The sequence below is a fragment of the Taudactylus pleione genome, unplaced genomic scaffold (assembly GCF_031769625.1).
Source record: "Taudactylus pleione unplaced genomic scaffold, aTauple2 ptg000253l, whole genome shotgun sequence".
Classification (NCBI taxonomy): domain Eukaryota; kingdom Metazoa; phylum Chordata; class Amphibia; order Anura; family Myobatrachidae; genus Taudactylus; species Taudactylus pleione.
The window spans coordinates 5,168,735-5,186,261 of record NW_028284655.1 but is presented as its reverse complement, the minus strand read 5'-3'; the positions used below and the strand labels follow the sequence as shown (position 1 = coordinate 5,186,261).

Here is a 17,527-nt window from a genome sequence, read left to right as displayed (position 1 = left end):
TACACATACTGATCAGACGCAGGCTTTGTGTTGGTAAGTAAGATCCACAGCGAATATAAATGTATTTTGGTAAACCACAGACATACTTGTTGTTTTCCTTACATACCCCTATAGTGTGCAAGCAAAAAAAACAAGGTTTTCCTGCCCGAGTAACCCTCAATGTACTAGGGCGTATACTGACAGAACCTTGCAACTAATTGAACCTTCCCCATACACTCAAATACGCTACACTGCATTGCACTACTTGTACACAGTGATAGTCAGTGTGCTGTTCTGTATATTTGTGCTATTTATACAGATACTTCTCTTTATAAACAGACTGTACAGATGTACTTGCATTTCTGGAAATCTGCTCTCTCCTACATTCTTTCTTAATTCCTACTTTCAACTTTTTCTTCCCCTATTTACATCATCCTTACTATTACCATGTTTTCTTCAACTCCCACCTTCACTCAGTGTCTACCTAATCTTTTGTTCTGCCCCTTGCTTCCATCTTTATCCTTTCCCCCTTGTCTCCTCCACTTCCTCTTCCCCTTATCTCCTCTCCTCTGTCTACCTTCCTCACCATCTTCTCCCATTACTCCACTTTCATTCTCTTATACTCCACCAGGGTCCTACTACCTCACTGCTAATCCCTCCTCCCACCCCCCTCTCCATGTCCCTTCACCCCACATCCATCCACAAATCATTAATCTCCCTTCCTGCCCACCTTCTGCTAGCTCCCCTTCTAGCACTGGAGACCGCACCATCGCTACACTCTATTCATCTCGGTCCCCCAAATTAATCTCACCTCCATGCTACAACAACCCTGATAATCTCATACAAATCTCTCCAACAAAACTTGTCTCTCTATCCTGTGCCCTCTGGAATGCCAGGTCAGTCTGTAATAATCTGGTCCCAACCCATGACCTTTTCATCCCCAACTCCCTGAATCTCCTAGCCATTACTGAAACCTGGATTTTACCCTCAGACACCACTTCTCCTGTAGTTCTCTCCTCTGGGGGCCTCACCTTTTCCCACACCCCACGACCTGGGGGTCGCCATGGTGGTGGTGTTGGGGTCCTTCTATCCCCTGGTTACTCATACCAACCCATTCCCTCTGAACCATCCCTTACATTCTCTACATTTGAAGTCCATGCTATACACCTCTTCCACCCAGTACACCTCCAAGCAGCTGTCATTTACCGCCCCCTGGCCCTGCCTCCAAGTTCCTTGACAACTTTGCTTCCTGGCTCCCTCACTTTCACTCCTCAGACCTTCCCTCCATTATCCTAGGTGACTTCAATATTCCAATTGATATCCCCAGAGAATCCTCTGCCTCCAAACTCCTCACCCTTACATCTTTACTTGGTCTCTCCCAATGGACCTCCTCATCCTCCCATGTGAGTGGCCATTTGCTTGATCTGGTCTTCACTAACCGATGTGATATTTCTGATTACTCCAATTCCCCATTCCCACTTTCTGACCATCACCTTCTCTCTTTTAACCTGTCCCTCTCTCCTTCGCCTCCTCTACCTCCAAAAGCCACCATTACTAAGCGTAACATTGACGCTATCAACACAGTTTCCTTTTCTTTCCTGCTTGACTCACTTCCCTATTCAACGCCTCCCTTACTTCTGCTCTGGACTCTGTTGCTCCGGCGATCACTAGTCACCATCGCAGATCTACTCCTCAACCCTGGCATTCCAAATGCACCAGACACCTGCAAAAGTTTTCTCGAACCGCCGAGCGACAGTGGAGAAGATCACGCTTTAAGGCACATTTTCTCCATTTCAAATTTATACTCTCATCCTATAGTACTGCTCTCTGCCTCTCTAAACAGTCATATTTCAAAATCCTCATCTCCTCTCGGTCCTCTAATCCCCAGCATCTCTTCACCACTTTCAACTCCCTCCTTCGCCCACCCCCCTCCTCGTCTCCCCTCCTTGCTCTCTGCCCTTGACTTTGCTACCTACTTTACATTGAAAATTGATTCCATAAGTCAGGACATCATATCCAACCAGTCCTCCAGCTCTCCACCTCCTCCTTTCCCAGATCACCCCTCCCCATCAACTTTACCAACTCTAACATCCTTCTCCCCTGTATCTGGAGAGGAAGTCATGGACCTCATCTGGTCCTCCCCACCTTTCACCTCCCCCTTGATCCTATCACCTCCCACCTTCTCCGCTTCCTCTCTCTTTCTGCCTGCTCCCATCTTGCCCACCTCATTAACCTCTCATCAGGCACTGTTCCTTCTGCATTCAAGCATGCCCTTGTCTCCCCCATTCTTAAAAAATCTACCCTTGATCCTAACCTTCTTTCTAACTACCGACCCATCGCTCTCCTCCCTTTTGCCTCCAAACTCCTTGAGCGGATTGTCTACAACCGCCTTAGCTCTTTTCTTTCCTCCTTGACACTTTTCAGTCCGGCTTTCGCTCTCTCCACTCCAGTGAAACTGCCCTCACGAAAGTCAGCAACGACCTCGTTGCTGCCAAATCCAAAAGCCACTACTCTCTTCTCATTCTTCTTGATCTCTCTGCTGCTTTTGACACTGTGAACCACCCTCTCCTTCTGCATAGTCTTCACTCCCTTGGTCTACATGACACTGCCCTCTCCTGGCAGTCGTCCTACCTCTCTGACCGATCTTTCTCAGTTTCCTCTCATAACTCCTCTTCCTCCCCTCAGCCTCTTACAGTAGGTGTTCCCCAAGGTTCTGTTCTTGGACCTCTCCTATTCTCCCTGTATACTTTCTCTCTAGGTGAACTCATCAGCTCTTTTGACCTCCATTATCATCTCTATGCTGATGATACTCAAACTACCTTTCTTCCCCCTGATCTCTCCTCCTCTCTTCTGATTCGTATCTACAACTGTCTCTGTGCTATCTTTTCCTGGATGTCCCAGCGATTTCTTAAACTTAATATGTCTAAGACAGAGCTGATCATCTTCCCGCCCTCCCACATAACCTCACTTCCCACTATTTCTTTATCAATTGATGGAATAACTATCTCATCTAGTCCCAAGGTGCACTGTCTTGGAGTTATCCTGGACTCATCCTTCAAACCACATATCCAGAACCTTTGACAGTCCTGTCATTTCCATCTCAAAAATATTTCTAAGATCAGACCCTATCTCACCCAGGATGCTACTAAAACCCTCATACACTAACTGGTCATCTCCAGATTGGACTACTGTAACCTCCTCCTATCTGGCCTCCCCAAATCCCATCTCTCCTCTCCAGTCTATCCTTAATGCTGCTGCATTGCTTATCTTCCTCTCCAAACGCTCTACATCTGACTCCCTTCTCCTACAAGCCCTCCACTGGCTCCCCTTCCCTTTTAGAACCCAATTTTAATATCTCTGATCTCATCTCCCTTCACTCTCCTCTCCGCTCTCTTCGTTCAACTAATGCACGCCGCCTTTCATGCCAGCTGATTACTTCCTCCCACTCCCGCCTCCAAGACTTTGCCCGCACTGCTCCCCACCTCTGGAACTCTCTCTCCCACTCCCCATAAGACTCTTTGCAATCCTTCATATGGGCTCTCAAGACCCACTACTTAATCAAAGCCTTCCAGCTATCATTCTAACTCCCTGCTACATGCTCCTTCCTCCCCATCTACGTCAAACCTGTTTGTCTTCCCCTCCCTTTTAGAATGTAAGCTCTTACGAGCAGGGCCCTCTACCCTCTTGTGCTTCTCCCTACTTTAGTTCCATCTACTTCTTACTCACCACTACGGCACCTAACACTTGGTTGCTTATGCTCTGTTGCTGATCTGGGTGTTATGGTCGCTAATGTAGCAATATATATTATCCATGTCCTGGTCCTGTTTTGTATTGTTCTGTAAGTCGCTTGTCTACAATTTGTTTATGTACTTTGTAAGGCGCTGCAGAAAACTTGTGGCGCCATATAAATAATAATAATAATGTGTCCTCATACATCTAGCCTCAATATGCCACGCAGAGTCACATGCCTGGCGTGAGTGAGCCGCCACCCGTGCTAGTCTGCTAGTGTCGGGCGCCTTTTTTTGTCGAAAATGCGTCTAAGTTGCAATGTGACTAGGACGCACCAGGAGACTGCGCTGATTAATTTGCTATGTGACACTTGTATATCTGTGTGCACCTGAGTCTGTATATGAAGCAAAACGAAACTTGGAATGAAAAAAGCTGTGGCCGCCACATTGTAGCACTTCATATACAGCTTCAGAGACTCAGGTGCACTCAGATATACAAGTGCCGCATATCAAATTAATCAGCACAGTCTGCGGGTGCGTCCTAGTTGGAATTGCATTGCGACTTAGATGCATCTTTGGCAAAAATAAATAAATACGCAAAAAAGATGCTGGCACTAGCAGAGTCTCACGGGACATGGCGCGCGGGCAAGGCATTTTAGCACGACTGCAGCAAAGATGTATAAGGACACATCTGTACGCTCTTGTGGACAGAATGACCATTCTATGTATTTATGCCAGACTTCCATTTTTCTTTTTTATTTACACTGTGAAACTTGTTGGTGTTCTATTAAAAATCACTTTCACATAATACAGGTTGAGTCTCCCATATCCAAATATTCCGAAGTACAGAATTATTTTGGCATGACTGAGATAGTGAAACCTTTGATTTTTGATGACTCAGTGTACACAAACTTTGTCTAAGGCACAAATTATTAAAAATATTGTATAAAATTACCTTCAGTCTGTGTATAAGGTCTATAAGAAACATAAATGAATTTCATGTATGTACACAAACTTTGCTTGAGCCACAAAATTATTGAAAATATTGTATAAAATGACCTGCAGGCTGTGTGTATAAGGTATATATAACACGTAAATGCATTCTGTGTGTATATTTGGGTCCCATTCCCAAGATATCTCATTATGGTATGCAAATATTCCAAACTACAGAATATTCCGTTATCCAAAATAACCCCTGGTCCCAAGCATTTTGGATATGGGAGACTCAACCTGTACTGCTATTATTTAGTTATTTAGTTAGTTACTGCTATTATTTAATTTAGTTACTTACTTAGGAAATATGGATATTTCATTGGATATCATGTAAACAAGGTCAGCATCGTACTCTGATCACAGCATGCCCAGGAGATCACCATCTTTTTATTGATAGAGCTGACATTATGCAGCGCTGTACAGAGGGGATCAATTCCTGACACACATTACATACAATGACATGAAGCAGAAGCTAAAGATGTCCCTACTGCAATCAGCTTACAATCTATGAGCGGAGGGGAACACATGACACAAAGCAGCAGAATAACATTTTAGCTCCTGGTGTAGATAGTGCATGTGGCTATGGTGAAGCTGGTCACACACAATGCGACAAGTGCCGACGATCCGATAAATGCTCCAATCTGACAAAGTAATTATTGGATCGGTGCACACTCGTACACACTGAGCAGGTTCTTGCTCAGTGTGCACTTTTGTTTGATCTCTAGAACGGGATCGGTTGAATCAGGTGTGCAACTCATAAGATGCGACCTCCTGATCCAACTGTTTGCAGGAGCATTTGCAGCAGGTTATCAGCTTAGCTCCTGCGTACCACGCTATACAATTATTGGACTGATCATACAATTATCATCTGATCGGCCTGATAATTGTATAGTGTGCACCCAGCCTAAGGAAGCAGAAAATAAGAAAGCAGCTACAGGAATATCTGTGAAGCTACCGGTGGTGTAACTAGGAGAGGCAGCAGAAAGCAATATTAGAAATGGGGGTGCTGCTGGCCTAACCTGTCCTTCTCTATCTTAACCAAGCTTACTTCCTCTGCTGGTTCTAGAGGAGGCTTTGGCTTCCATGGTGTAGCAGCAGGGTGTACTAACAGCAAAATGAGGTTATAACTGAGAAAACTGCTGTTTTCAGAAGTTTGACCATATTTCTCATATGTATCAAACGCCGGTAAGTAAAACTTTCCGGAGACTGTACCCCACAGGCAAAGCCATCTTTAGGAGGACCAGAGAGGACAGCAGCAGTGGCAGCTACACTCATTGGGTCCAGCAGATGAGCTAATATTGTATTTAATGGATCTTCTAAACAACTTTGTGTTATAATTCTTCAGCACTACCATGTAATCTCACGCTGCCTTCACAGATGTGTTATATGTTTTATATTTGTGGGAAGAGGATTACGTGGGAGGTTGGGCACAGAGCTCATCTACACCGCAGCCATCACCAACTGCCGCCCACATGCTCAGTATCAGGAGCTGGTGACAATCACTCTATAGCTCAGTATGGGGATATGATCACCATTACTAACTATATAATATATATATATATATTATATACATACACACATATATACACACACAGCTCAGTATGGGGATATTATGACCACCATTACTATATATATATACAGCTCAGTATGGGGCTATGATCCCCATTATTATGCTCGGTATGGGGATATGATCACCATTGCTATATAGTAGAGCTCAGTATGGGGATATGATCACAATTACTACATAACACAGCTCTGTATGGGGATATGATCACATTATATAACACAGCTCTGTATGGGGATATGATCACATTATATAACACAGCTCAGTATGGGGATATGATCACCATTACTATATAATACAGCTCAGTATGAATATGTGATCACCATTACTAAGTATCACTATACAAACCAGCAGTTAGAGCCAGTGCACCAGCAGCAGGAGCCACCTGCGATGGGCTGGACACACATATAGGGCCAGCATAGTGCTGCATCTATGGGTTGTAATGGACACTACTCACCCCGACTCCTGGGAATGATCCTCCTCATCCTCTGTGCCCTCTCCTCCGCTTCCTCTCACCGCTGACCACGTCCACTTTGCCCACTGGACGGGTGAAAGCATCTGCCAAGGACTGAATGCCATCCTATAGCCTCTGTCACCGCTGCTCACCCCCGGCCGGAGCACATACTACTACACACCGCCAGGTGCTGGCTCCGGAGACTGCAGCAGCAGCAGGGAAAGGATGATACTGGCTGCTGGGCAGCTGTGTGCTGCTGCTGGGAATCAGCTGTCTGGCATGTCTCTGCTGCACTCCCTCCCCCTAGCAGACTGTACTACTAGCGGGGAGGAGCAGGCAGCACACACAGCCCTGGCAGTGGCAGGTTCCCATCCCATCCTCCTCCTGGGACCAGCAGCAATCACTGGCTGGGACATACCCTAATATGATTATTTCAGTGTATAACTGGCACTCAACAGGTCTCATCATCCCTGCATTACACTCTATGCATTACACATCATCCAGTATCCCATACACAGCAATGGATTTTTTTTTTAACCCTGCATGTTCAGTCTGTAATTAAATACAAGTTAGTTACACACAGACGCCATCCACACCTCCTCTCTGGTATGTACTATTACATCAGATATAGGGGAATACCGCCCACTGAGCTCTGATAGAGAATACAGGCCTCAAGGTTTGTTTTTGTTTTGTTTTTCCCTCCACCCCTAGGAGGTTGTTTAATGGTTCAGTCTGAAAGTGTATGGGAATTAGCAGAACAAAAAAGTAATAGGAAACCTGCAAAGTAATAATAAGGTCCAAGATGCAGCTGCTCAGGGCCCAGCTTCCTGCTCACACAGTCCCGGCCACAGGCACGGGAAGTGCCCCAGCTGCAGTTCCCCTTTTAAGACTTTCTTATGATGTGTTTTCTGCAGTTCCCCTGCTGGAGCCTTTGAAGCTGCTGTTATTTCCGTTGTTTCTATAATACAATACAATGAAAAAGAAACATCAGCACTAGAGGTGATGCTCTGTACACTGGGGATCTGGGCTGTACACTGGGGATTTGGGCTGTACATCGGGGATCTGGGCTGTACACTGTGAATCTAGATTGTACACCGGGGATCTGGGCTGTACACCGGGGAGCTAGGCTGTACAATAGACTGTACACCGGGAATCTAGACTGTACACCGGGGATCTGGACTGTACACTGGGAATCTAGACTGTACACTGGGGATCTGGGCTGTACACTGGGGATCTAGACTGTACACTGGGGATCTGGGCTGTACACTGGGAATCTAGACTGTACACTGGGGATCTGGGCTGTACACTGGGAATCTAGACTGTACACGGGGAATCTGGGCTGTACACTGGGAATCTAGGCTGTACACCGGGGATCTGGGCTGTACACCGGGAATCTAGACTGTACACCCTGGGGATCTGGGCTGTACACTGGGAATCTAGACTGTACACTGGGGATCTGGGCTGTACATCGGGAATCTGGGCTGTACACTGGGGATCTGGGCTGTACACTGGGAATCTAGACTGTACACTGGGGATCTGGGCTGTACACTGGGAATCTAGACTGTACACTGGGGATCTGGGCTGTACATCGGGAATCTGGGCTGTACACCGGGGATCTGGGCTGTACACCGGGGATCTGGGCTGTACACCGGGAATCTGGGCTGTACATCGGGGATCTGGACTGTACACTGGGAATCTAGACTGTACACTGGGGATCTGGGCTGTACACTGGGAATCTGGGCTGTACACTGGGAATCTAGACTGTACACTGGGGATCTGGGCTGTACACTGGGAATCTAGACTGTACACTGGGGATCTGGGCTGTACATCGGGAATCTGGGCTGTACACCGGGGATCTGGGCTGTACACCGGGCATCTGGGCTGTACACCGGGAATCTGGACTGTACACCGGGAATCTGGACTGTACACTGGGGATCTGGGCTGTACACTGGACAGTTTTGATTGAAAAATCCAGGAAAGTCCACATTGTATAGGAGGAATAATTTAAATAGACTTTATGGCTTATATTGTAATTGGGTCAGGCCTATTTTTAAAGTATAAAATATCCTATTTTATGCTGTGTGTGCACTCAAACACTGTGTATCCCTGACGCATCTTTTTTTTATGTCTGTAAAGGAGGCAGGGGTGTAAAGGGGCCTATCCATTAGCAGATAAATTTGAACGATGAACGATTTATCGTTCAGTCGTTCAATTTATCTGCTAATGGATAGGCTCTGAACGTTTAAAATGCGCGCTCCCGCGGCCGACAAATTTTGTCTTTTGTCTCTCCAACATGTTAGTCAATTATCGCTGACAGATATTAGAAATATCTGTAGCGGTAAACGACGAACGATATTTTTAATGAAAATGAATAGAAACATTAAAAAAAATCCACTCCTTGAATGATGTCATGAAATATCGTTCGTCGTTTGCAAAAATCTGTCATGTACATAACAGATATGTCACCACAGCCCCAGGAATTTTCAAGGGATAATCTTTTGTCTTTCATCTTTTGAAAAAGATCTGCTAATGGATAGGTCCCTTAACATATGTTAAGTACAGTAAAGATGCATTCACTCATATACTTGCGTTCTTAGAGGTAGGGAAAGCCACATATACAAAATGCTTTTAATCAGTGTTTCCCAACTCCAGTCCTCAGGCCTCCTAAGTGCATGTTTTACAGGTCTCAGTATCACAAGTGATATAAATAGCACCACTTGTGGATCTATTAAAATGTGTCAGCCAGTAATGACTACACCTGTGAACCAACTAGGAGATCTGGAAAACATGCACTGTTGTGCTGGGTACACACTATGCAATATATCGTTCATACAACCGACGAACAATATATCATTAAGTGTGTCAGCTTGTGTGTACACACAATATATCTGTGAAAGACATTGGGGCCCATTTATCAATGATCACTTTTGCAATGCGATAAGGGCATGTCAGTAACGCCCCTGATCACATTGCAAAAAGCGATCCTATTGGGCGGATGTATCATCCAGGACATGCAATGTCTCCGGAGTGCTGTAGGCCAGTGCAGGGGGTGGTGCGCATGTGCAGTCCCACGGACAGCACCTCCTCCATAGCCGGGGATTTTTTCCGGCGGATCCCGCCGCCAGCTAATAGTGCTACAGTGCTAATCTTCAAATGGTGTTAGCTGCAGGGGCCAATATCTAGAATGCATCGCATTCCGGATATTAGTAAATTTAGCAGCATTGCATCCCCCATAGAAAACTATGAGGGAGGCGGCTGCCAGCGGCAATGGATGGGTCACAGCAGGTATCGGAGATACCTGCCGTGGTCCCTCCTTCATACATACGGGGGATACTTAGTATTTGAAGTTAACCCCTGAACGGGTCCCTAAGTGTGTATGAGCTACCCATTGACTGACCCGTACACCGGCCGCAGGTATCGATGACCCTGACATCACTGGGCGGGCAAATTTGAATGCCCACCCAGTTGTGTCTGGCCGATTGGTTAGAGTATGCTTATCAAATTGGTCACTTGGCATGCGCTGGACAGTCGGACAGCCGCTGGCTCGCTAAAGTGTGTACCCAGAATTAGAGTTCCTGAAGACTGTAGTTGAGAAACAGTGCTTTAGGTAGTCTGGGAAAAGTATTCCTAATTGCTGCTATATGTGGCTACAAGGACCAGGGCTTAACATTGCTCTGTGCCGCCCCCTTTGTGCATGATGTCATACACAAAGGGGGCAGGGCCGCCAGCACTCGGAAGTTCAGTAGTGTCCGGAGCTTCTTCAAGATGTATACGGCAGGGTGGCTGCCTGTGGCGTCCAAAGGATTCTACGGACGGCACTGCCGCAGCGTTACTAGCTATAAGGGCCGAGGATAAGCCATGGTGCCACCCAGAGCTATGTGCTCTGTGCAGCAACACTGGTCGCACACCCCTAGTTATGGCCCTGACAAGGAATGATAGTTTTCCAGGTCACTTTCCATCAATGAATAATATACCCCTACATGGTAGATTGTTAGAGATTTTTAGTATTTGAGTAACTAATCACGCTGAAAAGTTCAGTCACCCCTGCCATAGGGGAAACAGGCCAACAAAAACAAAAAGACTGGCACATGCACAGTAGGAAATGCTAAGGATTAGTAATAAACAGGCTACTTAACAGTGAATAAATCACTAGTAAAACAGCAATTATAGTGCTTTTAGGAAAGGGATAGCAACGTTATAAATTGCATATTACAGTGAATGTAAACAATTGATGTACAGCACTCAGTGGGCACCTCAGACTACCCATTTTCTGCTTGGGTCAATGCTGCAGTGACTCCTCCAATGGTCAGGCATTGCTATCACTCCTTTTTCGGCTGCCAGAGAAGGTTTGTGTATGGGAAGTGACAAAGGACATATGAAAACATGGATCACTGCTAGTGTGGTAATCCCCTCCTCATTAAAAATATGTTCCCAGATCTTACATCTCTTTCCTACCTAGTTTACAATCAAACCATCCCTGATCTGACAGCCTGCCTCAATTATGATCATACACTATTACTGACAAAACCCCACTTCAATTATGATCATACGCCACACTTCACAAACCAAACCCCCTCCTCAATTGGAAACATACCCTAGTCCTGACAATCTCCCCCTCCTTCCTTAATATACTTTATAATTAAATAAGTGTCAAATCTGACAACCCCCCCAATTAAAATCACAGAATTGTCCCCCAGACCAAACAACCCCTTCGTCCTCAATTAACATCATGTCCCAGAAGTGTTCTTCCCTTACCTGCCACCCCTCCCCCCTCAATTACTAGCATGTTCCAACTGCCTTAAATCTGGTAAATAAAAATCCATTTAAAATGAGACCTCAGATCTATGGGGGTAGCCCATTACTCAGCATCCTCCTGCTGCTGCTGTGGTCCCTCATATCTCCGATCCCGGCTCTCTCCCAGTCTGCATGGCTACTTGCACTGCAGTTTCCAGGAGCATCCATTGCCTGACACCTAGCCGCGGGGGGAGATGCCCTCCTGCCCAGTCCGCCCCTACTTACATTTATTTATTTACGAAGGTGGTGCGCAGATGGGGCTTGGGCCGGCTGACAGGGAGGGGAAGAGGCCACTGCCGCTACCGCCGCTGCCAGTCCCTCGGAGCAGGCACGGCAGTAAGTGATTTAGCAGGGCTAGGCGGCCACCACTACCCACTATCCCACGGTGGCCGGCCTAACGTATTAAGCTAAATGACGTCACACGTTGTGACGTCCTCTCGCCCAGGCCCCGCCCCCATTACAGCCGACTTGCGCATGCGCAGAGCATATTTCGACAGGGCAGTGGGGAAAACCGGCGGGTTCTTTACACTTTCCGGGGTAGCGGGAGCTCCCAGTGTATAGCGGGAGGCTCCCGCGGAAATCGGGAGTGTAGGTAAGTATGCACTAAGGGGCCCATTTATCAAGGATCGCTTTCAGGGCATACCAGTAACGCCCCTGATCGCTTTGCAAAAAGCGATCCTATCGGCCGGATGTATCATCCGGGACATGGGCTCCGAAAGGAGACCATCCCTGCAATGTCTCCGGAGAGCTGCCTGACAGTGCAGGGGGCTGATGCACATGCACATCCGCCATAGCCGGGGAGTGTGCCGGCGGATCCATACGCCAGCTAATAGTGCGCGTTGTAGCCTATAGGCTACAGTGGCTAGCGCCACCTTCAGATGGCGTTAGCTGCGGGGGCCAATATTTGGAATGCATCGCTTCCCCCATAGAAACCTATGGGGGAGGAGGCTGCCAGCAGCAATAGATGGGTCACAGCAGGTATCGGAGATACCTGCTGCGGTCCCTCCTTCATACATGCGGGGGATACTTAGTATTTGAGGTAAACCCCCGAAATTTGATAAATGAGCCCCATATTCACTAAACACCCAGCAGAGATCCTCATGTAGGAAGACTTTCTGATTCTCACAGTTCTTCAGAAGCTCTTTATTTTCCAGTCAGTCCAGCAAGAACCATAAATCCTCGATAGTACTGGCATCCAGCTAAGAAGCACTCAGGGGTACAAGACTGGGAACACCCAATACCATAATTGTCTACTTTTGAAAAAGCATTTCAGGGAGATTGTAATAGCACCTATGAGCGCGGCGGTAAAATGGACGTGTACTGTTCTGAGAAGCGTGTCATGAAGTTGACGTATATCCAAATGTAAACGAGCCCTAAAGCAGCAGTTGTTGGTCAGTAATATCTACTTGTTGATGAAAATACACTAATACAACATTGTACCTTATAACCAACGCAGGGAAATGGTACTGATGATCCAATTTGAATGTATATATATATACACCTTATTTCTTTTATTTTCCCAAGTATATAACAGCTACACAATGGGGGTAAAGTGCAATCAGGGAGATTACTAGACTCTTCAGGAAGTCTCCCTGACAAGTACTGTATGCCCAATACAGCCACATGTGCTCTTTATACAGAGATACTGTAAGCCCAGTCTATACCCTTGATATCAATTAAAATAAGCACTTGAAATACTGCACAAAACTAGTGGGTGTTTGAGCAGGGTGGTCAGTGTAGGACAGGAGGTCAATTCCTCTGAGCCAACCAATCCGGACTGAGGGCCTGATTTAGACCCGGTCACAAGCGCTGCGCACTCGCAACCGGGTCGATGGTGGGCCAGTGCGCGTGAGCCCTGGAGCGAGCGCAAAAAGCACTCACTCCAGGGCTCACTACAAAAGGGGCGGCTGTCGCTGTTGATCAACAGCTCGACCCCTTTTGTAGGCGTGGCTGGGGGGGTGGCTTCACAAACAGAGGCGTTCCCAAGCGAACGCCGGCCGTTTGTGGGCGGCTTCACTGACATCACTAGTGATGTCAGTGAGAGAGCTTCCGGCTCTGTTAGAGCCGAAAGCTCTCTGGGGCTTGCGGTCACGAGACCCTACCACAAGGGTCTCGTCCCAAGCCCGATGGTCTTGACCATCGCGACATCATCATGACCGCTCTCATAAGCTGTGGGTGGTAACCCACAGCTATACGAGCGGCCAAGAGGCCGCAACTTAAAAACCAAGCACCCGCCCTGATTTAGAGCGAGTGCTCGCTTTTTGCGAGTGCCTCTGAATCAGGCCCTAGGTTTGAATGGGCCAGAGGACAAGACCTTAATGAGCATGTGCAGGTCATTTCTTCCCTGGCTTTGCAAAGAGACAGACAGACCTTATTTCTTTATAAACAGCATATAATCACAAAGATAAATACATTATTAATGCTTACTAGGAAACTCTAGTTATAGGGAGCAATGACTACCTAAATGCTTTGTCATCAGCACGATAACAATCAATAGGCTGAAGCCTATGGCACTGGGACTTGGGGGTGCCACCAGAGTTAGAAGCTCCACCGGGGAAGCAAGGAGATCTTACTGCATGGGATCCCCCACCATCTAGCCTATTGGGGTACAGAACGAGCGAACCATAACAATTAGCATCATGGTTTTAACTCACAGGTTCTCAAATTTCAAAAGTGAAATAATTAGCTCCACCTGTGGATCTTTAAAATGTGTCAGTGAGTAATGACTACACCTGTGCCCAGCTAGGTGACCTGTAAAACGTGACCTGTGTGGGGTCCCGAGGGCCGAGTTTGAGAACCACTGTTTTAACTAATGACACAGCAACGCTGTTAGTGTAGAGAAGCTGGGTGAAGCCAAAGCTGCTGCAGAGTGCATTGGAGGGATTGTTACGGTTATTAAATAGATAAGGTGCGTACACACATAACGATTTTTTGAACGATTTAACGATAACAACGTTATCGTTAAATTGTTTGTAAAATCGTTCATCTTTGTAAGCTGAACGATAATCTTCCATGCGCATTCACGTTTGTAGTTCATCGTCCATTCTGACTGTCCAACAAACGATTCTCATTCAGAAAATCGTTCATATTGTGCAGAATGAACGATGAACGATTTCCATTCACTGTATGCATGATTAAAAAATCGTTCATCGTTCAACGTTTTTGAAAATCATTCATTATTTTAGTAACCAACGATTTTTAGTGAACAATTTTCGTTCAATTTTTCAGAGGAAAAAATGAACGAAATTGTTTACTAAGGGCCTGATTCAGACTTGGGAATAGAGAGAGATATCTCTCACAACTGATCATCTTGGTGAAACCATGCTGCACTGCCGGTGGGGCAGATTTAAAATGTGCAGAGAGATTTAGATTTGGGAGGAGTGTTTCCAAACTGACATCTAAATTGTAGAGTAATAATAAAGCTGTGCAGTATTTGTGGGCTACATGTAAAAGCAGCCAGTATTTACCCCACATGTAATTTTTTTTTATGTATTTACACCCCTTGCATTGCAATATGGTTTGTTCAGGTTCACATTTGAGAGAGATATCTCACTCTACTCCCAAATTGTTGTGTGTGTAGGCAGCTTTAGTAATAGCTTTGAAAGTGCTATGCTCCATTGGGTTTGAGTGTTTGGATTGGTATTGGAACTAATGATGAGCAGTTCGATTCTACTTGGTTACGTTTGGATCTTAAAAACGGCATCTTATTCGCTATCCAGCTCTCACGTGTTTTGGATAGCCAATAAGATCAATCCAAACTTGTGCTAAACGCACATCTCTAATTGGAACACCCATATAATTGCTATGCACCTGCTTTCATATTATGCCTTCATATTTACCTGGATATATGCTTTATGATCAAATCTTGTCACATTATATTTGCTTGTGGCTTTTAGCTCTAAAATAACTGTGTTATGCTGCATGTAACTCCATAAAAACACACACAGATTATTTTTGATAGTGGATCTAATACAAATTTGTAATAAACACCTGACAACTAGTTGAGTATAAAAGGCTGGTACTCCCTGTTCTTTTTTGTATACTGACAACATGTGGTGTGATTCTCTCCCTTTAATGCATACGTGCTCTTGCATACATTAACATACACACGCACAAACAAACATATTCTATATGCACAACTTTGAGCCTAGAAGATGGGTGGTGTGATCCATGTGTGACCGGTGGTACGTCGCTGTACAGAAGCAGCAGATGAGACAGTACTAGTGGACGTCTCTGTACAGAAGCGGCAGATGAGACAGCACTAGTGGATGTGTCTGTACAGAAGCGGCAGATGAGACAGCAATAGTGGACGTCTCTGTACAGAAGCGGCAGATGAGACAGCACTAGTGGACGTCTCTGTACAGAAGCGGCAGATGAGACAGCACTAGTGGACGTCTCTGTACAAAAGCGGCAGATGAGACAGCACTAGTGGACGTCTCTGTACAGAAGCGGCAGATGAGACAGCACTAGTGGACGTCTCTGTACAGAAGCGGCAGACAGCACTAGTGGATGTGTCTGTACAGAAGCGGCAGATGAGACAGCACTAGTGGACGTCTCTGTACAGAAGCGGCAGATGAGACAGCACTAGTGGATGTCTCTGTACAGAAGCAGCAGATGAGACAGTACTAGTGGACGTCTCTGTACAGAAGCAGCAGATGAGACAGTACTAGTGGACATCTCTGTACAGAAGCGGCAGATGAGAGCACTAGTGGACGTCTCTGTACAGAAGCGGCAGATGAGACAGTACTAGTGGGCGTCTCTGTACAGAAGCGGCAGATGAGACAGTACTAGTGGACATCTCTGTACAGAAGCGGCAGATGAGACAGCACTAGTGGATGTCTCTGTACAGAAGCGGCAGATGAGACAGCACTAGTGGACGTCTCTGTACAGAAGCGGCAGACAGCACTAGTGGACGTCTCTGTACAGAAGCGGCAGATGAGACAGCACTAGTGGACGTCTCTGTACAGAAGCGGCAGATGAGACAGCACCAGTGGACATCTCTGTACAGAAGCGGCAGATGAGACGGCACTAGTGGACGTCTCTGTACAGAAGCGGCAGACAGCACTAGTGGATGTCTCTGTACAGAAGCGGCAGATGAGACAGCACTAGTGGACGTCTCTGTACAGAAGCGGCATACAGCACTAGAGGACGTCTATGTACAGAAGCGGCAGATGAGGCAGTACTAGTGGACGTCTCTGTACAGAAGCGGCAGATGAGACAGTACTAGAGGACGTCTATGTACAGAAGCGGCACATGAGACAGCACTAGTGGACGTCTCTGTACAGAAGCGGCAGACAGCACTAGTGGACATCTCTGTACAGAAGCGGCAGATGAGACCGCACTATTGGACGTCTCTGTACAGAAGCGGCAGACAGCACTAGTGGATGTCTCTGTACAGAAGCGGAAGATGAGACAGCACTAGTGGATGTCTCTGTACAGAAGCGGCAGATGAGACAGTACTAGTGGACGTCTCTGTACAGAAGCGGCAGACAGCACTAGTGGACATCTCTGTACAGAAGCGGCAGATGAGACCGCACTAGTGGACGTCTCTGTACAGAAGCGGCAGACAGCACTAGTGGATGTCTCTGTACAGAAGCGGCAGATGAGACAGTACTAGTGGACGTCTCTGTACAGAAGCGGCAGACAGCACTAGTGGACATCTCTGTACAGAAGCGGCAGATGAGACCGCACTAGTGGACGTCTCTGTACAGAAGAGGCAGACAGCACTAGTGGATGTCTCTGTACAGAAGCAGCAGATGAGACAGCACTAGTGGATGTCTCTGTACAGAAGTGGCAGATGAGACAGTACTAGTGGACGTCTCTGTACAGAAGCGGCAGACAGCACTAGTGGACATCTCTGTACAGAAGCAGCAGATGAGACCGCACTAGTGGACGTCTCTGTACAGAAGCGGCAGACAGCACTAGTGGATGTCTCTGTACAGAAGCGGCAGATGAGACAGTACTAGTGGACGTCTCTGTACAGAAGCGGCAGACAGCACTAGTGGACGTCTCTGT

At 46.6% G+C, this 17,527-nt stretch overlaps 1 protein-coding gene across 2 annotated transcripts in view; it reads right to left on the bottom strand.

Annotated features, from left to right (window-relative positions):
* TACC1 (transforming acidic coiled-coil containing protein 1) overlaps positions 1 to 7,081 on the bottom strand; it is a 49,017-nt gene extending 41,936 nt beyond the window's left edge. Inside the window, exon 1 of one of the 2 annotated variants that reach the window (XM_088480389.1) lies at positions 6,722 to 7,081. In XM_088480389.1, coding sequence (XP_088336515.1) covers positions 6,722 to 6,843 — 122 coding nt within the window. In that variant the 5' untranslated portion in view covers positions 6,844 to 7,081. The remainder of the gene's footprint in view (positions 1 to 6,721) is intronic. The other variant, XM_088480390.1, reaches the window with a different exon arrangement.
* Positions 7,082 to 17,527: the final 10,446 nt, after the last annotated feature.